We start from the raw sequence: 22,950 nt of genomic DNA on the forward strand, positions 1-22,950 counted from the left end.
GATATTTATATTACGATTCATAACAGTAGCAAAATTACAGTTATGAAGTAGCAATGAAAATAATTTTATGGTTGGGGGTCACCACAACATGAGGAACTGTATTAAAGGGTCGCAGCATTAGGAAGGTTGAGAACCACTGGTCTAGAGGATATAATTTTCTAGTATATTTTGATATTTTAGGGAAATAGCAACAAATTAGGCTTCTAAAGATAAGTTTATTAACAGCTACCCACAAATTGGAGAAAAGAAATAAAATTTATAAAGTTATCAAACTAGTTTTAATATGTCTTGTTCTCCTGTTTTTGCCTAAATGTAGTTGAGAATCTATGTACATAGTCACATAAATCCTGAATAAAATGGACTCCATGAGGCCAGCACATTCTAAATTACATCATTAAACTTATCACATAGCTCTGACATAACATTTAGAAACAAACGTAATCAAATAATTATTAAACAGATATTTATAGTTATTCTGTACATATACATACATAAACATATGTGTAGTAATTGCAGTGTGAATTCATATATACTTTAAAGTATTTTTCTTAATTTTACATGTAACTAAAATAATAAAGAATATACATGTATCCAACAGAAATTTAAATTTGACAACTGCTGGACATAATTTAGTCAAATTTAAAGTAACAAAATATGCATAAAAAAACTAATTTTACATATACACATTGTTAGTAAACAAAAATAAGGGCACCTATTTTTAAAGAATAATATAACAAAGCATTATACAAAAAAAGTAATTGCAATGCTTTCATTTTTATTATAGTTCAGTGTAATTATTAAATTAAAATCATTCTTTAGGAATGGCCAGTTTTAAGCAAACTCAAAATATTTTTCCACTGGAAAATTTTGTATGACTATAACTAATCTTTCAAAGCTATGTATTTTCTTCAAATTAGCTTCTGCTTGTGTACAGAATTTGGATCACATACCCATGCCTCTGTTTGAATGGGCCTGATGTTGCTTAGTAGCACCTCTTCATAGTTTCCGTAATCAATGAATTTAACAACTGCTGTCATACCTGAAGAATGGAGAGCTTCAACTTCTGCTCGGTAAAACTGAGGAGACAAAAAGGAGTTTTAAATATGACAATCAACACTGTCTACAAAGGGCAATATTAGATGGAAATGTGAATAATCGAAGTGCTAGAATGCATAATTTCTTTGAAAGCTCAATCTTCTTTTAATTAATATTTTGAGATAAACTGACATAGTTTCAGATGTACAACACAGTGATTTGACATATGTGTATGTAGAAAATGATCACCACAATAATTTTAATGTTCATCGCCAGTTATAGAATTTTTTCTTTGTGATGAAAACTTTTAAGATTTATTCTCTTAGGAACTTTCAAATGTGCCATATTTTAAAGAAAATAATTGTTAAGGAATAATGTATTTAATAAATAAAACTTACTTTTGAATAATCATAAACTGGCTAAAAAAGATAAATTATCTCATCCATATGAGTTCTGACATAACACTGAACAGTAGTAATATTTCAGGACAGAGCTTGATGGTCAGGAGAGAATATTCTCATGCCAGTGGGTATATAAAGAGAGAGTGCTATGTTTTGTTGTCAGCCATTGAAGTCCTTTGACTAATATTAGCAAGATATTTTTTATATATTAATCAGAATATATAACTTCTAGAGGCCCTCTCGCAGTCTGAGGGGATGTTTGACTGATGACTTAGGCCCGCTCCCTTCAGGGAGCGGGCCTAAGCTGGCAGTCAGACATCCTTAGCGCTGCCACAGAGGCAGGAGAGGCTCCCACCATCACGGCTGCACTCGCCAGCCATGAGCCTGGCTTCTGGCCGAGTGGCACTCCCCCTGTAGGAGCGCACTGACCACCAGGGGACAGCTCGTGCATTAAGTGTCTGCCTCCTGGTGGTCAGTGTGTGTCACAGCCACTGGTCATTCCGCTGCCATTTGGTCGATTTGCATATTAGCTTTTTATTATATAGGATGGGGCAACTTAAAAAAACATAAACATATGACAAAATAAATACAAAGAAAAAGGCTCATTGCTGCTGACATCACAGGCAGCTGAGGGGAAGTAGGGATGTCAGGTAAGGAGTAAGCACATAATTCATATCCAGGCGTTACGGGATTTGAGACTCTGCAAGAGTAGACACCTTTATTTTATCAGTTTACTCAGCTTTACTTGGCTCTGGGAACTAATGCTCATTAACAACCTCACAAGGAACTAATTTACATAACAAGTACAATTTTAAAATTTACCTGTTATGGTAACTAGGAGTAGGTCACTAATTGGTCAACCCATTCAGGACCTAAATTATAGGTCAGAATGTTGCTTAGTGAACATGAAAAACTACTTTCTCTTAAGGAATAATTTCTTTAAACTAGGTTAGTTGGAGACTCTACTATAACACTGTCTATTCTTAACATTATCTCTTAATAGGCTCACCAGAATCAGAAATGCTAAAGGCAACAGGAATTCTTATTTTTCATATCCTTCTAAAATATGACTTACCAGGAAACAATCTATTTTTCTGAGTAACTAGTATACTTCATACTACAAAGGTTACAAAGTTAATCCATGATGCTTCCTTCCCAGGTCTGGATGCTAAGAAATTTAGAGATATCATGTGGGGATTTTCCAAATCTTGGAGTTCTGATATACATTTACATCTCTCCATCCCTCCTTTATATCTTTAGCCTCATACTTCTGTGTTCTGTGAACTGCTGTATTTTTGGACCTATGCTTCAATTGTAAGCTTCTCAGGTAATTAGGTAAGTTCAACAAACAATGAGTCACAATATAGCCTAGGAAAACAAATAGGTTGACATCTTTTTAGAACTTAACACTTCAATAAAGACAACTCGTATAAAAAAATGACTTCTATATAATGTAGAAAGCACTGTAATAAAGGTGTAGTGATATGGCATTTGATAAAGCTAAGGAGTTTGGGAAGAGCTTCCTGGGCAGATGACAATTAATCTAGTGTTTAAGGCAGAAGAGGGTTTAGCCAAGTAAAGAACTGAGAAGGGTGTTTCTTTCAGGGAATGTTACAGACAAAACATGAAGATGAGTGCAGAAAACTACAAAGAGTTTAAAATTAATTACGGCATGATATGAGAAAAAGGGTAAACCAATAGGAAATTAGACATCTTACATCCTGCCCTCTAATGTCTAATGCCCTCTTACATCTCTCCATCTTTAGCCTCATACTTCTCTGAACTTACCTAATTACCTGAGAAGCTTACAATTGAAGCATAGGTCCAAAAATACAGCAGTTCACAGAACACAGAAGTATGAGGCTAAAGATATAAAGGAGGGATGGAGAGATGTAAGAGGGCATTAGACATTAGAGGGCAGAAGGTAAGAGCTAACTGACTGAGGCTCTACATGCATATTATAATTTGTATTTATTTTATGGGTAAAAGATTTAAACTAGGAAGAATGGTATGTTCTAAGCCCAGAAGCACAGTGGTGGCCATTTCAATGACAAGTGTAAGAGGAATAAAGTTTAAGGCACCCTAGCTGGTTTGGCTCAGTGAGTAGAGCATCGGCCTGTGGAGTGAAGGGTCCCGAGTTCGATTCCGGTCAAGGGCACATGCACAGGTTGCAGGCTCGATCCCCAGTAGGGGGTGTGCAGGAAGCAGCCAATCAATGATTCTCTCTCATCATTGATGTTTCTCTCTCTCTCTCCCTCTTCCTCTCTGAGATCCATAAAAGTATATTAACAAGAAAAAGGTTAAGGCAAGGAGACCAGTTTGGAGGTGGTTCGGGTATTCCAGTTGAGAGGTCAAAAAGCGCTGAACTAGCTATGACAGTTTTGAGGGAGAATTGTCCCAGATTCTAAAATCCTTCAAAGCAAATAAAACTTGAGAGAAGGAAAGATATTGGGAATAATTTTTTAAATGATTATACTAATTGAGCAATCAGCTCCAAAACATCATTGTAATGCAATTAAGACAATGATTTCTTAAAAGCTAATGGTTTTTCTTATATCTTCACCTTGGTCTCTGGCTAGAAAATTAGAAATTTGCCTATTCTTAATAAGACATTTAAAAGCTATCTCGCCCAGCCTATGTGGCTCAGTGGTTGAGTGTCGACCTATGAACCAGGAGGTCATGGTTCAATTCCCAGTCAGGACATATTCCTGGCTGTAGGCTCAATCCCCAGTAAAGGGTGTGCAGGAGGCAGCCCATGAATGATTCTCTCTCATCACTGATGTTTCTACCTCTCTCACCTTCCTTTCTGAAATCAATAAAAACATATTTTTTAAAAAATTAAAAGCTATCTCTTAAATTAGGTGGTTTCAGAATATAACTAATCCCATCTCTTTCAGAGGATAAATAGTTTATCTCATTTAATTGTAAAATCTATATAGAGCCCACAGTCCCTTACTCTAAACTGAAAGGATATATCCACTTAAAATCAAAGTAGTCACTTTAAAAGATCATCCAATAATTCTAAGAATACTCTAAAAGTTCAAAACAATTGGGAATTGTTAGGTGCTGTCTTTCAGAAGGTGGTATTTGAAGTCATATGGGTAATAACACACCCAGAACTATCTGATATATCCCAAGTACCTGACACTTAGCAGCCATTCAATTATGGTTTGTTGAATACTCAATATTTGCTAAAGAACTTGCCTGCTAAGTCCAATATCTCAATAGCTGTAGGTCTTTTTACTTTTCTCTGTTGCTTTGTTTCTGGTTTATCATATTCTCTCTCCCTTTCTCTTTCTTTCCTTCTCTCTCTCATGATTTTTTATAGGATGCCAGGCATTGCAGGTAAAATATTCAAAAGATTCTAGGAAATGTATATCCCCCCTCCCCCAAAAAAAAGAGGATCAGATTTTCTTTTGGCAGGCAGACAGCGTGCAAGCAGACATCCTTGATTCCGTAAAGCAAGCATGTGAAACTCGAGGCCCACGGGCCGCATGTGGCCCACAACGAATATTTTTGTGGCCCAGCCAATATAACAGTATGTAAGAAACATTTTAATAAAAATTTTGTAATTTAATTTTTACAATATCCTGTTATACATAATTATTAATAACAAACTACAATGTTCGCTAATGACTGATTACTATAATCGTGTTGCATTCATTCCCTTACACGCCTTATGTGCAGGCGCAGCATTTCTCTCCACTAATACCAGCAGCGAATATTTTAGCACTGATTGCCACATCATTAGTCTTGGACTGACTTGTTTGGTGTGCTCAAAAGGAAATATTCTGCTTTCGGATAACAAGAAAAATAGGTTTATTTGCATTATGCTTATTAATTTGTGCAGTTATTCAGTGTCTGGTAAGTTAATGTTCAAGAAAAAATATTCCTTTTTATTAAATGTTCTATTATCTTATGTTAATGACTACTCATTTATTTCAGCCCTTTGTATTCAGCATGTCTCTATCAAAATAAACCTATGTTTCTATGAAAATGGAAGCTTTTGGTTTTTTGCAGCCCACATAAACATAAACCTTGTTATTTGACCATGCTAGCCTTTGAGTTTGACATGCTTGCTGTAAAGGGCTGGTTTTAGGCTTTGTCATGGCTTGTTTGTAGTAGTTTTTTACTTACTACTAGGGCATGATCCTTGTGAGGTTTTAGCCTTTTGAATCTTATCTGACTTGAACTCCAATCACTTACCTCCTCTGCTTATAGAAGTCACCAACAACCCCACACTGTCCAATACAGAAAAAAACATTTTTCCATCTTCATCTTAACAGAAGCACCTGACACAAGGTCTACTCCAAGGTAGACACTAAGCTCTACAAACCAACACTGATTTCTAACTACTTCACCTTTTCTTGCCCCAGCATAAGGGAGAAACAGGTAAACATTAAGTAATCCTCATTACCCAAATCAAATAGTTCCTGTATTTTGGAAAGGGAGTGGTCTGAGTTGAAAGAGTAATAGTCTGAATAGTACTTGCTTTCCAAGCCGTCCTAATAGCCAGGAAGTAGCCATGTAAAATGAGCTTGTCTGTTGATATTTCTGGGAAGGCTTTTGCTTTTTCAGAAACACACACACACACACAAAACAAAACAAAACAAAAACACAGCTAGTGCTGTCTCATCCCCTCCTTTTGGCCTTGAATAAAAACTTGGCCGTAGAGATGCTGCTTCTAGATGAGTATCATTCCACATGCAAACAACAACTATGCCACCTGGTTATACGATCCTGTACTCTCCTTGCTGGTATCATCAGGTAACACCTAACACCTGCTTATGCCTCATCACTCATTGAACACCACGGGACCTAGTTCCCTATAGCATCTTTTCTTTCGTGTGTGTGTGTGTGTGTGTGTGTGTGTGTGTGTGTGTGTTTTAGTGAGAGAGGAAGGGAGAGGGAAAGAGAAATATTGATCCAAGAGAGAAACAATGATTGCTTGCCTCCTGTATGAAACCTGGCTGGGGATCAAACTCACAACCTGGTATGTGCCCTGACTGGGAATTGAATTGGTGACCTTTAGGTGCACCAGACTACGCTCAACCAACAGAGCCACACTGGTCAGGGCTACAGCATCTTTTTAAAGGATCCATCCATATTTCCTAGCCTGAATTTGAGTTCCTTGAAATCTTCAGTTAACTTTACTTGCACCACTTCTTTTAGTTACACACACACTCTCTGGGCACATCCTTACTTTATCAACTGAAAGTACTCTACCTATGAAATATTTACTTCAAATATTTTTTTTGACCTGATTCTCACATCTATGCATGTCCTTGTCACTATAACTCCCTTACCTCAGTTTTAATTACCTTACTGATAGCACCAGTGCTCTAACCACTCTACTTTTTCCTATATAAGTGCCCCATTCAAAATTAACTAATTAACAGAGTCAACAAATAATTATTAAATTCCTACACTGTGGGAAGAGTAGGGCTACAGAAAAAAAAAAACTAGACAAAACCCTGCCTTTAAGGAACTTAATATGATGATAGGGAGAGCTATCAATTCAGTAACAACAAAATAAATTACAAATTCTGTTAACTTAAAGAAAGTGAATAAGGCACCGATTGAGAAAGACAAGAATGTGGGAGAAGGGATCAGGTTAAAGAAGTCTTCCCTTAGAAGTGATGTTTGAGCCCAGCCCTCAAGGATAAGAAGAGTAGTTGGTAGAAAATGTTGGGCAGAAGGCAAACATGTGCAAAGGCCCTTTTCTCAGAGGATCCTTCTGTCCTCCTCATCTTCCTGTTCTGACTGTGTGGTCTTCTCCCTCTCAGCCAAGCTCTTTTATCTGATCTACTGTATTCCTTCTTGACCTCATCTTCTATATTTCCCTTCTCCTTTCTCCCCAATTTCCCTCTTTTCTTTTTAGCCAGCATATAATATAGAACAAAAGAATGTTTAATTTATTGATTTAATAATTATTATATTATTTATTATCAGCTAAATAATGAACTATTTTCTTAATTTAAAAAAAGTAGTCTGTGCAAATTCTCTTTAAGTTAGATGAAATCTGCAGAATTTAACCTTGGGCCACTCAAATGATTTTCTTCCTTGTGAATTAGTATAATCTCACTAGAAAGAAAAGCAAACATTAACAGCTCAGTTGATGGCAAGTGAAATCATTTCTCAACTTTACTTAATCATTTTTACAATACTATTCTAATATACAAGCTACAATAAAATCTAATCTAACCAAATCTATGGGACTCATTCTCCCTAATCATTCATAAAAAAACCTACAATAAATATAATAAATACTTTATTTATCCTGTTATAAATTATATATCTATAAATCTGTTCAAAGAAGTACAGTTTCACTAAAATGTTATTTAGTAATATTAGTATATAATACCATTATGACATGCATACCTTATTGTCTTCCCAATAAAGTGCAAAACATTCATCTCCAGGTTTCCACAGTTTTGCATACTCCATAGGAACAGATGGTTCCAGTACTTTTTCGGGTTTAATTGGCCCAGATCTTCTTTTGGGACCACTATTATAAAATACTTTATCATCATAGGGTGTGGCTGTGGTGGGTCCTGTTGGCTTAATAGGTCCTACGCGCCTTCCCTTCAGTGGCATTTCTGTCTCTCCATTTGGAACACCAATGAAACTATTAGTTCTGACAGGATTCTGGTAATCAGTATTTATAGGAAAATGTTTTTCAATTTTTACACCACTGAAAGCTTCATTATTTATTGTTCGTGGTTTCCTGTCATAAAAATGATCAGGATTTGCTGTTTGGTTTTCTCTTTTCCCACGTTTTTGATTATTATAATCTATGGATTCTTGAGGAAGTGGATTTTCTTTTGCCTCTGCATAGGCTGGACCTCTTCCTGGTCTGTTTTGCATAGAGTTATCTCTTTTTCTAAAAGCACCATCATTGTGCTGAGAACCTAAAGGATATGAGGTGTCTTTAGTCCTATCATATCTAGAATAGGGTCTATCACATCTGATTCTCTCTTCAGCCCATCCTTCAGATCCTGAAGAAGTACTTGGTCTTTCAGTACCTCTATATCTAGGCAATCCACTGCCTTCTAAAATTGACTTCGAATTTTGGGTGTCTCTTTGAAAACGAGGGGGTTTTTCATTTCTTGGCTGTCTGGTATCATTCCGAGGAAGATATCTTGTTTGATTACTGTCTTTTATTCCATTTTGCTCAGTATTCAACAATCTGTGTTGCCCCTGATGAAGCTGCTGCGGTTGTGATTTAGGCTCTGAAAAGTAAATCATATGCACATTAAAATGATGATTCTGAATTAACACTTATTTTAAAATGCCTAAAAATTATAATAATACAAAATTTTCAAACTCTATTTTAACATCTTTCATTATCTTCCCACTGATTATCTTCATCCCTCTCTGCTTCCTTAGAGTCCTGTATTTCTAATGTACAGTGTCCTGAGTCAGCCACATTAGTGAAGTAAAGCAATAATATGTATGAAACATGAAAACAATGGTGGAAAATTTAAAAACAATTCATCTTTGTCATTGAATGTTTGCATTCTTATAAAATAGTTAGTTATATATGCAATTCTGGTAATTCATTTCCCAATACATTAATGAAATAGAACTGTAAACTGCTAACTCAGAAGCCGCTTTAAAACTGCAGAAGTACAACCCTTGTTCAACTTTTTTCTGAATCCCACTCCAATTTAGATAAGTATGCCTATTACTGTCAGTCAAACTCTCTAGCCTTCGCAAAAATGTCATTTCTCAAAATCTTTCTGGATTTGGAATTGCTAAGTTTTTGGAGTATAAAATAAATACCCCATTATAGAAAAGAGTTAATAATTTTCTTGACCTATCAAAGTAATTAAAAGCCAATCCTACTTGGAAATACAGAAACTTGTCAATATGATTAAGCACAATAGTTCAAATAATATCCAGCTAGATACCAAAAGCAGTACCATGGTAAATATATATTCATAGATAATGTAATGACTGTTTTTCACACGGTGATTTTTATTTTATTTCAATTTGTACCATGTCATTTACTAGTACACGTTCTTCCTCTGTTGTTTCACACAACATGTCTCTAACATTATTACCAAACACAGTGATTTGTCTTTGGTATACATGTCTTGCTTCTCTTGTCATACCCCATAACCAATATGTAGGTCAAGATTATTCTTATATTTCCCCAGGGTCAGCAGGCCTCCTATTGACATCTTGGGTGAGATTGTGTCCTGCACTGCAAGAAAATTAACCTCTTTGAGCACTCTCTCCCAGCATTCCCAGAGTCTCCCTACATTCCAAACACCCACTAGAGGTAAAAACAAACAAACAAAAAAAACAAAACAAAAAAACAGATAAAATGTTTAAATCAACAGGAAGAAAGAGAAGATCTTTAAAAGTTCCTGAGTGACAAAAAAAAAGCCATAGACTAAAGATCAAGACTCAAAATGGCAAAAAAAACCTTTTCAACAGAACCACTGGAAGCTAGAAGCCAATCTAATAAGTTGTAATGTCTTTGAAAGAAAGGAAAACTATTTTCTAAGTACAATTCTACATCCAGCCAAACCACCCATTAATTGTGACAAAGAATTAAGATTTTTCAAATAAGCAAGGTAGCAAATACTAGCCAAGACCATTTACAGAGACATTTAAAAAAATTGTTTTTCTCAAGATCTGCCTTATAAATATAACACAAATATCTTGTTTTTAACAGCTGTAGTCAACATTAAGTTTTTCTTTAGAGACAAGAAAAATGGTCATCTTTAGTTCCTGCTGGCATTTATTTTCCATTTTCCAGGAATAAAGATTCAGGGAAGAAAGAATAGTACTGAATATAAGCAGTATACCAATAAGCATTTTCAGTAGAAAGCAGATATTGGCATTTGTTCCAGTCATTATTAGAGAAGAAACACAGCAGTTGCCTCTTTCTATCTGCAGTGTATTAGGATCTGCACTTGCACTTTATCATCAAATAGTCCCCACAGTAATCTTGATACAAATGTTATGGGGTTTTATGTAATAAAGAGAAGGAAAGTCCCTTGTATGGTGAATTGAAGAAAATTTTCAGCTTCCAAAAGAAGTCAGAGATGAAAATATTTTATTTGCTGTCGTTAGACTTAAACAGATATTTGAGAAGGAAGCATTTTAGAGTGGCTGTGTTTAGGGATCAATGTGTCTTATTACTCCAGTTAGGGCCACTGATATCTCTGATGGTCAGAAAGTACAAATATATTAGCTCATCACAGGAGTTGCTACCCATCCTGAACTAGAGATGGGGTTCTGGATAACCATATATACCAAATGAAGGCCTCAACTAGGCTTGGTAGGGGTAGGAGAATTTGTTTTCAGTTTTTCTAGAAGAAAAAAAAAAAGATTTCCTAATCTATTTAATTGACAATATATATTAGATTACAGAATAAAATAAGTGATGTTACTAATAATAAGCATACTTCAATTCCAATAATGTGCTGAGATAATACAGTGAGAGAAGAATCTACAAAGAAAATTACTTTTTAAAATAATCCTCACTTGAGGATATCCGCCCCCCCCCCCCCCCCCCATTGCTTTTCAGAGATAGTAGATGGGGGAGGGGGGCAGGCGGGGGAGAGAGCAAGAAACAGAGAAACATCAATGAGAAAGAGACACATTGACTGCTTTCCTCCTGCTTGTGCCCAGACTGGGGGATGGGGAAAGCGAACCTGAAACCCAGGTACGTGCCCTAGACCTGGACTGGAACCTGAGACCCTTCAGTACGCAGGTTGACATTCCAAACAATCAGCCACACTGGCCAAGGCAAGAAAACTACTTTTTAAAATAAAAATTAAAAAGAAGGAAATACAATGACGAAGAGGATAAGCTTTTAAAAGAACATAGTTTTCACATCTACCCATTTCATTTCAAAATAAAATAACAATAAGCCAAGAAAAGAAAGTCCTTACATGCTTCATGGTTCTCAGATTTCCTTTTGTCTTAGGTAGTTGAGTAATGAAGTCAGATATAAAGTAAATATTTTGAAAACAAGCTAATCTATTAAAAAATAACAGAATATGTACAATTACTAAACTGTGGAAAAGGTAATTTTAGGTAACTTAAGAAATAGACCCCAAATCAAATAGAAAGCTCCTCAATTCTCCATTCAAAATCTAATTGCTCTCTGCCACCCTTCCTAAGGAGGTATAATGACTCCAAAACTAAAAATACTAATCAGCACCACAGGCCAAGTACACAATCACTCTAATAAAAATATACCCAGATATTTTTCTGTATAAACAACAGAATAAAATGAATCAACGTGTTTTTTTTTTTAATGACCTGAAGGGAAAGATGAAACAGAAGTATAAACCAGAAACTGGTAACATTTAATAGCAAATAGTAGAAAAAAGAAAAAGGAAGATTAGCAAAAATGATGGAAAAATTTAATCACAAAATAACTAAACCTGTGAAAACATCTAAAAAATCACAGTGATGAAAGCTCACATGAAAAAACTAGTCAAGAATGCTGTATGAGTTTAATTTGACCAGTGATAAAATGTTCCTGTTACATCAGATTATGAATTTCAAAATGTTTACAAGATAATTGGTTACAATATTTTGCATCACCATGATTTGAAATATAGGAATTAAGAGTGAATTAATTAATTGCCATGAATTCTTTGGGGTTTTATATGAATTCTTCTTGGCAAAATATTCATTTTCCAGTCAGTTGTACCTGCATTTTATAGTAGAAAAAGGTACATTTTGTTTCTTCATCTTATTTTGAGAAATGTACCTGAAAAAGTGACTGTTGTTTATTTTATTATTTCCTGACTCCACATTAAAGGTCTTTTGCCTACATTATTTCATGTAATTCTCATATCCACCCAGCAGGGCCATGTTAATATCCTTATTTTACTAGTGAAGAAACAAAGCAAAGCTAGCAGGTAGGAAATGTTAAAGCCAGAATTTAAACCCAAATCTAACTGAAACTAAAGCCCACGCTTTTCCCACCAGGCCAAGCTGCCTGCCCAGAGAAACAAAACAGAATGTAACCAACAGCATACTAGATACAGCTTTATCAGCTACATCTGTTCATTTCTGGGAGATGCAGAAATCACAAAAACTCTTTAACAATCCCCGATGGACTGAAAAAATAAAGTTGTGTACTAGGATTGCCAGAATACTGACCTAAAGTTAACAATCTTTCTATTAAAGCAGAAAAAACAAAAACCCCTATTAACAGTTGGACTGCTACGTAGAAGCTCACCTACTGGCACTTACAGGTAGCATAATGTGCAGGATGCAGCCACTAGAGAGGGACTGAATAGCTACATCACAGCTCTGCCACGTAATAGTTCTGTAACTCCAGGCAAGTTATTTAACTTTTCTGAGCCTCACCTCTAAGATAGGGATAACAGTAGCACCCATCTCAGAGGATTACCTGTGTACTTAGAACCCTATCTGGCTTTAATAAGCACATAATAAATTTAGCTGTCATCGTTATTATTATCATCCTATCTAATAAAAGAGAAATATGGTAATTAGCGTATGACCGCTACCCTTCCCAATGGCTAATCAGGGCGATATGCAAATTAACTGCCAACCAAGATGGCGGCCGGCAGCCAGGCAGCTGAGAACAGGATGCTTGGTTGACCCAGCCATAGAGGAAACCAAGGTTCCCGCCTGCGGCTGCGGGGCTCTGAGCTCCTGAAGCAACAGCTCCAAAAGATACAATGTTTCAATTATAGAAGCTAAAAGATGGCGGTTAATCTGCATACTCAGGCTCCAAGCGGTAGAGCGAAGCCAAACAGCCCTGAAGCCGCAGAGCAGAGAGGCCTCACTGCCCGGGGATCAGCAGAGCCGGGAGGCCTCCTGGGCCGGGATCAGCGGAGCCGAGAGGCCTCCCGTCCTGGGATCAGCGCACCCGAGAGGCCTACCGGCCCCAGGATCAGCGGAGCCGCGAGGCCTCCCGGCCTGGGATCAGCCGAGCCAAGAGGCCTCAGGGCCCCGGAGTCAGCGGAGCCGAGAGGCCTACCGGCCGGGGATCAGCAGAGCCTGATGGAAGCCCTGTGTGTTTATGCACCCTGGGGGTGCAGAGGTCCTGTCCTAGGCAGAGGCCTATGGCGAAATTTCTGACTCTGAGAAGCTGCCTGGGGGCTGGAAGGCGACTCCTCTGACCTCAGTGCTGGAGAAGACCATTAAGCAGAAAACTAAAGAAACCGATTTTACATCATTTCCCAGGTGGAGAACAGTTGGCATGTAAGCCCCTGACCAGTGCCCAGCCTCTCCTCTGTCAGTCTATCTCACTCTTAGGTACCATGTTCTTTGTTCTGTCTTAACTGCAACTCATTTTTAAACTAGATTGCTTTTAAAAGAAGACTAAATAAAGTTTCCCTTAAGTTATTTAGGTGGTGCTGGGGCTGCTGGGGCTGCTGGGGCTGCTGGGGCTGCTGGGGGCCTGATAGAAGACACAAACACGCAGCGGGGGGCCTGTACCCAAAAGCCCCAAGGCCCACCACCTTGGTGCTGGGGCTGCTGGGGCCCTGATCAAAGACCCGCAGCCCCAAGCCCCGCCATCAAGGTGCTGGGGCTGCTGGGGGTATCAGAGATACAAACCCGCAGGCCCGGCACCCAGCAGACCCAAGGCCTTCGTGGCAGCACTAAGGAGCAGCAAGCCGAGTGGTAGGAAGCAGCAAGCAGGTGGGCAGTAACGAGGGAGGGGCCCCAGACTGCAAGAGGGCACATGCTGGGCTAAGGGACCCCCCACCCATCCCCAGTGCATGAATTTTGTGCACCGGGCCTCTAGTCTATAATAATAAAAGCATAATATGTTAATTAGACTGGATGTTCTTCCAGACAACTTTCCAGATGAAGCTGCAGTGGTGGGGCCGAGGCAGCCACCATGGCAGCGGGGGCCAAGCCCCTTGCACAAATTTTGTGCATTGGGCCTCTAGTTAGTATTATAATTAAGCAAATAAATATAATGAATTACATCAAGAAAAAAACAATTCTTAGATGAAAAGGTGCTTCCCTATTTACACATCTTCACCACCAACAACCTCACCTTTAGTTAGTATCTTTAGCTTCCTTGCTTTAGTTTTTTTGTTTGTTTTTGTTTCTTCTTATTGAAATCAGGGTAGAATGACTTAGTAAAAACTTGTTTGTTGCCAAATTATCAAAGTCATATTACAGAGAAAATTTAGATACATTAGAAAATCAAATTAATATTCTAATATGGTTTTTCATTTAAAATCCTATCTAATAATAGACAAAGATGAAAATTGACCGTACCTTCGCTTCGCCCACCATTGGCTAATCAGAGTGATACGCAAATTAACTGCCAACAAAGATGGCGGCTAATTTGCATATACTGGCTGGGAGCGAAGACTGAAGACACTGTAGAAGGATGCCAAGCAATGGAGCCGAGGTAGCAGAGACGGGTGAGAGAGAAGCAGCAGAAATGGGCGGGGTAGGAGCAGCAGAGAAGGGAGGGAGAAGAGCGGCAGAGACGGGAGGGGTAGGAGCAGTAGGGTAGGAGCTGCGCATGAATTCACATTATAACAGAAGCATAATACTTTGTAATATTCCTATGTCTATATTTAACCAGTTTATACATAATGTTTTTTCACCTCAAAATTCTTAGCTCACTATTTCAAACAAATAAGGGATATTTGTGTAAAATACCTTTAGATATTGTGTATATTCTGTAAATAATCACAAAGCTCTTTGGCTATAAAAATTGGCCTATCGGCTAAAATTTTATTTCCTGTATAAAAATGATTTCCTCTATAAATGTATTCTGTAAGAATTCTGACTTATATTACAAAGTGTAAATAAAACCAGGGACTATGTCTCATTCATTTTAGGTGCATATAAACAAACACAGTTATTAAAGGATGATGATGTTTTTATATATTATAAAATAAAATGCAGCCTTTTAAAAAGATGATGAGTAGGCGGGAAGAGAACTCACCCATAACCCCAAGACTACAGCACAACTTTTTCATGCTATACTAAATATGTTGTTTCTTACCACTCTCTTCAAATTAATCATTTGCATAACATTCATCTACTGGATATCCTGCAGTTTGTCTTCTAACTCCACCATTCACTGAAGCTATTTCTGTCAAGGTCTCTTCCAATCAGTGGTGTGCTAGAGACAGCTTGAACATCATACAAGAGCTGATTATTAAATTTTCAGAAAATCTGCAAGCTGGATGAAAACTGTTGATAACTAGAAGTCAGCCATAGCAGAAACACCAAAAGCTAAAAATCAGGGCATCTCTCCCTTGCCCCCCACCTCTGCTCCCAGAACCAGCTGTTAAACATTCACCAACGCACTGCTGATGTTACGGGAACCTAACAAACACTTCCCAACCTTATCTCTCAGCATTCTCTCATGCTCTTCCTACTTTGGTAGCTGCATTCTCCATGTCTTTGCCTGATTTCTCCACCGCTATTTGATCTTCAAATACCTGCTGGATTCCTCTCCTTGACTTTTAAAACTTAATATATCTTAAAATTAGTCTCTTGATTGCTCCTTCTTCCAAAATAACTAATAGGTACTTAGGAATGCATCATGTGGAAAGAGTTCTGAGTTGGGAATCACAAAGACAAGGGGCCAAAATCCTAGTTCTGTACTTCTTATGGGTAAGATGTTTTATCTCTTCAAATCTATTTACTTATCTATCAAATGGAAATAACAACATATATTTTGCATTTGTAGATGATTATATGAGTTAATAGCATGCAAAGCACCCAGTACCATTCCTGGCATATAATAGGTTCTCAATAAATGCCAACTATTATTTTATCATCAGTAAATGTTTAAATGAACAGACCATTAATTGAAGAGGAGGAAAATAAAAGAATGACAAAAATGAAAAAGAGGCTTGTGTGTTCTAGTATTCTGAGAAAAGCTATATCCACCTTCTACATACCTAAGAACCAAAGAAAAATAATTACATATTGTAACTGATAGCTATGGTTAACAAATCTTAAAAATATGAGTGACAAGCCCTGGCCGGTGTCTCAGTGCTTAGAGCACTGGCCCCACACCAAAGGGTCTTGGGTTCGATTCCCAGTCAAGGGTACATACCTGGGTTGTAAGTTCGATCCCCACCTCAGTTGGGGTGCTGTGAGAGGCAACCAACTGATGTTTCTCTCTTTCTCTCTTTCTCTCTCCCCCACTTTTCCCACTTTTCCTTCTACTCCAGTGGTTCTCAACCTTCCTAATGCTGCGATCCTTTAATACAGTTCCTCATGTTGTGGTGACCCTCAATTTCATTGTTACACATTGAACATAATTAAAGCATAGTGATTAATCACAAAAACAATATGTAATTATATATGTGTTTTCCGATGGTCTTAGGCGACCCCTGTGAAAGGGTCGTTCGACCCCCAAAGGGGTCTCAACCCACAGGTTGAGAACCGCTGTTCTACTCTCTCTAAAATTTAATGGAAAAAATATCCCCAAGTGAGGATTAACTAAAGAAAAAAAAGAATGTCAAGTAACTTAACTTCCATACATTTATCTAAAAAAAATCATCAATATGTAAATAACTTAACTAAAAAACTACTGTGAAAGTTGTTGTATAGCTAAATTTGGAAACAACTTTCAAATCACTAACATAAATGTAATTATAATTACTTTTTAGCCATTAAAATTATGTTGAGAGAAATATATAATTACATGGAAATATAGTTATATTGCTAGGACAAAAAGCAGATTATGTAAAAATAGTTCTCATAAATGGGAATGAAAACAAATATGGTGATGAGATTACAGGCTGTTTTATTTGTCACTTATATTTTTAATTTTTACAAATTTATCAAGTAACAACAACGCAACAGGAAAAAATATGCTTCTATGGTACTTGATCAAAAAATTAATTAACCCCATTCTCAATTTTTAATCTTTAAAATGTCTTTTTTGCTGTAAACATGATTTAAAAAGTATATTTCAAATTTATAAGCTAATTTTAACCAACTTTCTATATATTACCTTTAAAATATTTCATTAAATTATTCCTAAATCTATATAAAGTTTTCTATATGTAATTAGTAAATCCAAATGACTATTAAATTTACAATCATAATTAGGACATTACATGTGTAGCATGTGGCATATTTTCACTTCTCACTTGGTATTTTGTCTAACACCTTTAAACTATTGGCCTCATTGCCCTGACAAAAGTACAATGTCAGGCACTATGCTATCAAAATGCTTGCAAATCCAGGGACTCTGGTGTCATAACAACCTAGACCAGAGAATTTCAAACTAACTTTAGTGAAGGACCAGGAAGGACCAGGGTTTTTGTTGTAATTGTTGGTTCTTTTTTTTTATATATATCTCAAGAAAATGATTTTAAATATGATAATGTTACACACAATAAACACCAATTATTCAAGAAAAATGATCTTACTTATAATAATATTACATGCAATAAACATTAATATTTCAAGGATAAAAGGATTTTAAGTATAATAATATTACCAAAATTGTACTAACATAGTAAGGTATCACAAAAGTTGTAGGAAATATTAAAAATCTGCAAATAACAGGACTGCTTCTATTATATTGTAGTATATTTTTCCCCCTCTGGCTCTATTTTTGTTCATCAGTTTATGTTGTTCATTATATCCCACAAATGAGTGAGATCATATGATATGTATCTTTCTCTGACTGGCTTATTTCGCTTAGCATGATGCTCTCCAGTTTCATCTATGCTGCTGCAAATGGTAAGAGTTCCTTCTTTTTTACTGCAGCATAGTATTCCATTGTGTAGATGTACCATAGTTTTCTGATCCACTCATCTGCTGATGGGCACTTAGGCTGTTCTCAAATCTTAGCTATTGTAAATTGTGCTGCTATGAACATAGGGGTGCATATATCCTTTCTAATTGGTATTTCTGATTTCTTGGGATATATTCCTAGAAGTGGGATTATTGGGTAAAATCGAGTTCCATTTTTAATTTTTTGAGGAAACTCCATACTGTTGTGAATGATCCATATGCACTTGCGAAGAATATATACTCTGTTTTGTTGGGGTGAAATGTTCTATAAATGTCTATTAAATCTCTCTGATCCAGTGTGTCCTTTAGAGCAGCGGCTGCCAACCGTTCGGACCTCATGGACCACCGTGGTCCGTGGACCACCTGTTGGTGACCGCTGCTCCAAAAGTTTCTTTAAACTAGCGGTTGCCAACCTTTCAGACCTCACATACCACCAGTGGTCCACGGACCACCAGTTGGTGACCGCTGCTTTAGAGTCTCTGTTTCCTTGTTAAGTTTTTGTCTGGAAGATCTGTCCAGTGAAGTCTGAGGGGTGTTAAAGTCCCCTACTATGACTGTATTGTTAACAATCTCTCCATTAAAGTCCTCGAAAAGTTTTTTTTTATATATTTAGATGCTCCTATATTGGGTGCATAAATGTTTACCAGGGTTATATCCTCTTGCTGGATTGATCCCTTTAGTATTATGTAGTGACCTTCCTTGTCTCTTGTGATGGCCTTCATTTTAAAGTTTATTTTGTTGGATATGAGGATTGCTACTCCAGCATTTTTTTCCTTTCTATTTGCATGGAAAATTTTTTTCCATCCCTTCACTTTCATCCTGTGTGTCTTGTTTTGAGGTGGGTCCCTTGAAGACAGCTATAGTTGGGTCATGTTTTTGTATCCATTCAGCTACCTTACACCTTTTGATTGGAGTATTTAACCCATTTACATTTAGGGTTATTATTGATAGGTACTTATTTATAGCCATTTTAATTCTGTATGGCTAGGTTTCTCTCTCTATTTCTTCTTCTCAGCAATCCCTTACAGCAATCCCTTTAGCATTTCTTGTAATGCTGGCTTGGTGGTGATGAACTCCTTTAGCTTTTTTTTTTTTTTTGTCTGGGAAACTCTTTATTTGACCATCTATTATGACTGAAAGCCTTGCTGGATAAAGTAATCTTGGTCTCAGATCCTTGCTTTCCATTACCTTGAGTACTTTATGCCATTCCCTTCTGGCCTGTAGAGTTTCTAGTGAGAAATAAGGTGCCAGCTTTATGGAAACTCCTTTGTAGGTAACAGTTTTCTTTTCTCTTGCTGCCTTTAAAATTCTCTGTCTTTAATTTTTGGCATTTTAATTATGATGGGTTTGGCGTGGGTCTGTTTGGGGTACTCTGTTCCTCCTGAACTTGTGTGACTTTTTCCTTTACCAGGTTTGGGAAGTTTTCTGCCATTATTTCTTCAAACACCTTCTCTATTCCTTTCTTCCTTTCTGCCTCTTCTGGCATACCTACTATTCTAATATGGTTATGTTTCACATTGTCCCACAGCTCCTTAAGCTGCCCTCCTGCTTTTTAATTGTTTTCTTTTTGGGTCTTTAATCGAGTGATACTTTCAACTCTGTCTTCTAATTCACTGATTCAATCCTCAGCTTCCCCTAATCTGCTGTGTATTCCTTCCAATGTGTTCTTTATTTGTCTTATGTCATTCTTTATTTGAGACTGTTCTTTTTTCATAGTTACTTATATTTTTTTTCATACTGTTGAGCATTTTTAACATCATTACTCTGAACCATGTTTCCGATAAATTTCTTATCTCTGCTTCATTTATCTCTTCTTGAGAATTCTCTAGTTCTTTCATTTGGGGGTTGTTTCTTTGTTTCCTCATTTTGGTTGTCTGTTTGGGTTTGTGACTATGTATTAGGTAGATCTTCTACACCTCTCAATCTCTAGTGCAGGACAGTGTTAAAGGCTGTTTCTGACTAACTGGATCAGGCAAAGACTCAAAGCCTCTAGAGATGCCTCTGTCTATAGACTAATAGGATTCCAATTGAATTGCCCCCAGGCAATCATCCTCAGGTGGAGAGAGTTTTTTCAATAGGGTGGGGTAGTTGCTTCTGCCTGGAGGCTACTTGCTACTTTTAATCTCTTAAGTGGCCTTAGGGCAAGGTGTTTTTCAATAGGGTGTGTCGACTGTCTTTCCCCCAGGCAAGGCAGATGTCTATGTGGGAAATATATCCTCCTCTGTGTGAAGGAGTGACTCAGCCCAGGAAACTTGGGGTGTTTGTCTTCTGAGCTCTATCCCCCAAGTCACCAGTCCTGGGTTCTGCTCTCACAGCTCCACTCCACTTCACCCTCCCTCTACCAGAGCACAAGGTGGATGGTTCCACAGGGAATTTTTGTGCATTGGCCCTTCAAGAGGGTGCCCGAACTTTCAGCTGCCACTCCCTGACAGATAGCATTCCACTGCTTTTCACAGCTAGATGTTATGTGGGTACCCTCCTCAGATTTGGTGCTCTCTGCTGGGGAGCCCAGCTTTGGGATTAGATCCCGGAGTTCTCAGCGGCACCCCCCACAGCTGAGATATCTTTCCGGGACATCAGTTGCTGTCTGTGGGTGCCCGGCCAGCCCTTTCGCACCTCTGTCCCTCCTACCAGCCTCTATGCAGTCTCCACTTTCAGGCCTTGGGTATCAGGGTTCTCTCCTGTGAGTTTTCCGTTGATTATTCAGGAAGCTTTTCCGTATTTCAGTTGTAATTCCAGCTTGTTCCTGGGAGCATGTCCATGCAGCATCCTTCTACTCTGCTGCCATTTTTTATCTCTCTTGTTGGTTCCGATTTCAATTTCCAATCAATTATTGACTGCTACTTTATAAAATGTAGTAACACATGGCGAGGTACTATCATGTTGCTAAAGGAGTTTTTCAATCCTTACTCTCAATTTCAGTACTTACCTGTACCTACTTGTGACCAGACAAGTAGGTACAGACTATTCACTGTTAAGGTAACAAATCCACAAAGCAGAATTGGAAACAATTAATTCAAGTTAAACTTAAAGCACTAGGCTAGAAATTTGGACTTAAAAAATGGAATCATAAAAAGATATCAGTCCTATAAGAAAAAGAAGAGTCAAGGACAGGGAAGGCCATAGGGATGGGTAGAAAGTGACAGGCAGTGTGTAGATTCTCTCTGTTGTGCTGACAGTTTATGACTACTCACACAGTAACAACTAATCCCTGGCTTCCAAAAAGGCACTCCACCATCGATTTCGGTCAGTCAGCTGCACAAGGCAATGAGGAGTAATACTGTTTGATGCAATTAGATGTAAATATACACAATAGTCAATACATGGACTGCCCCTTTCTTGAGGAATCCCTTCAAAAGAACAGCTAGCAAACCACCTACATATTCTCTCTCTGTTCTTAATCAGTTTCCTGCCTATCCAATTAAGCTATTACATTATATTACATTTCCTTCCTACAGTCCCTATTATTTAGCCTCCAAAATTCAAACTGTAAATCCATAGTCAAACTATTTAATTGACTTGAAAACTGATTAAAATAAAACAAAAATGACACCTAAAAACTATCAAAAGCCTACAACTTCATGTGAATTACCCAGCAAACATTAGCATTTTATCTGCTAACATCTAATATATTATTTACATATGAATATTATGCAAAATTTATAATTATGCAGCACTGTTAACCAAATGCTACTTTTCACAAAATCCACAGTAAATAGAAATAGAGTAATGGCATTCCATAAAAAATAGTGCCAATGAGAAAAGTCAGTGAATTATTTTGAGCAAGGGGCTAGTGAGATCAAATCTGCATTTTGAAACATCACTGACTGCAATACAGAAGATGAAATAATAAAGTTCTTCAAAGTGTCAGTGTAGGGTTTCGGACCTGAAGTGGGGGTAGTGGGGATGGAGATGATAAGTGGAGGATGCTTTTGCTGTTATTGCTAATCATGATTATGATGATGATAATCATGGTGGTGGTCGTGGTGGCAGAAACTACCACAGTGTGCTTAGCACTTTATATGCATTATCTAATTTGATCTTCTCAACAACTCTATAATGTAGGTGTCACTATTTCTCCATTTCCCAATTAAGAAATTAAAATTTAAGAGATAATATAACTGGCTCAAAGACATACAACTAGTAAATACAAGAATTGTGAGTTAAATTAGTAGTATAACCCATTGTATTTATCTGCCCCAGCACCATGTGCAATTCTCCCCTTCTTTTGGTACTAGAGCCCTGTTCTGAGGAGGCAGATAGTGGGGGGAACTTCGCCTTCCTGATAGAATAGATTAAGATGCGCTGTGCTTCCTGACTAAGAGGGGGGGCACATACAGACATAGGAGATGGAAAATCTTCTACCTGATCTTCTAGGTATAAGGATCATTTGCTGGTTCCTAAGAGATATTTTTATTACCTTTTATCTCATATACTGAACAGAGATTTGACACCAAGCAATAATGTACTCCTTCTCCAAGTCTCTTTGGACTTGAATTCCAGCCTCCCAAACACACCAATGCCAACATCCCCAATGAGACTCAGTTGAGCTTTGGGAATCAATAATTATATGATGAAAGATATTAACCTTTTCCCAGAAAAAACAATGTGATCACAAAACTGAGATAAGCCTCTTTACCTGCATATCTTTATATGTTATGCCACCTTATATATGTTGGCTGGATGCTATACCTAGAGCTACGTAGGCAATCTTTGCTACCACATGAAGACAATCTGTCAACACACAAAACAGTAGAATTCAGACACAGAG

General features: G+C 37.4%; 1 protein-coding gene across 7 annotated transcripts in view; it reads right to left on the reverse strand.

Annotated features, from left to right (window-relative positions):
• The window catches only part of TDRD3 (tudor domain containing 3), a 183,093-nt gene that overhangs the window by 41,836 nt on the left and 118,307 nt on the right, over positions 1–22,950 (reverse strand). For all 7 annotated transcript variants that reach the window (XR_011470762.1, XR_011470761.1, XR_011470759.1 and 4 more), the window contains exons 11-12: positions 7,818–8,668; positions 951–1,076 (exon numbers count right to left, since the gene is read on the reverse strand). Coding sequence is in view for 2 of the 7 variants with exons in the window: in XM_070408976.1 (XP_070265077.1) it covers positions 951–1,076; positions 7,818–8,668 (977 nt within the window). In the remaining 5 variants the exon portion in view is untranslated. The remainder of the gene's footprint in view (positions 1–950; positions 1,077–7,817; positions 8,669–22,950) is intronic.

The sequence above is a fragment of the Myotis yumanensis genome, unplaced genomic scaffold (assembly GCF_028538775.1).
Source record: "Myotis yumanensis isolate MYYU_CA2020_CCGP unplaced genomic scaffold, mMyoYum1.0.hap1 SCAF_3, whole genome shotgun sequence".
In the NCBI taxonomy this organism is placed as follows: Eukaryota; Metazoa; Chordata; class Mammalia; order Chiroptera; family Vespertilionidae; genus Myotis; species Myotis yumanensis.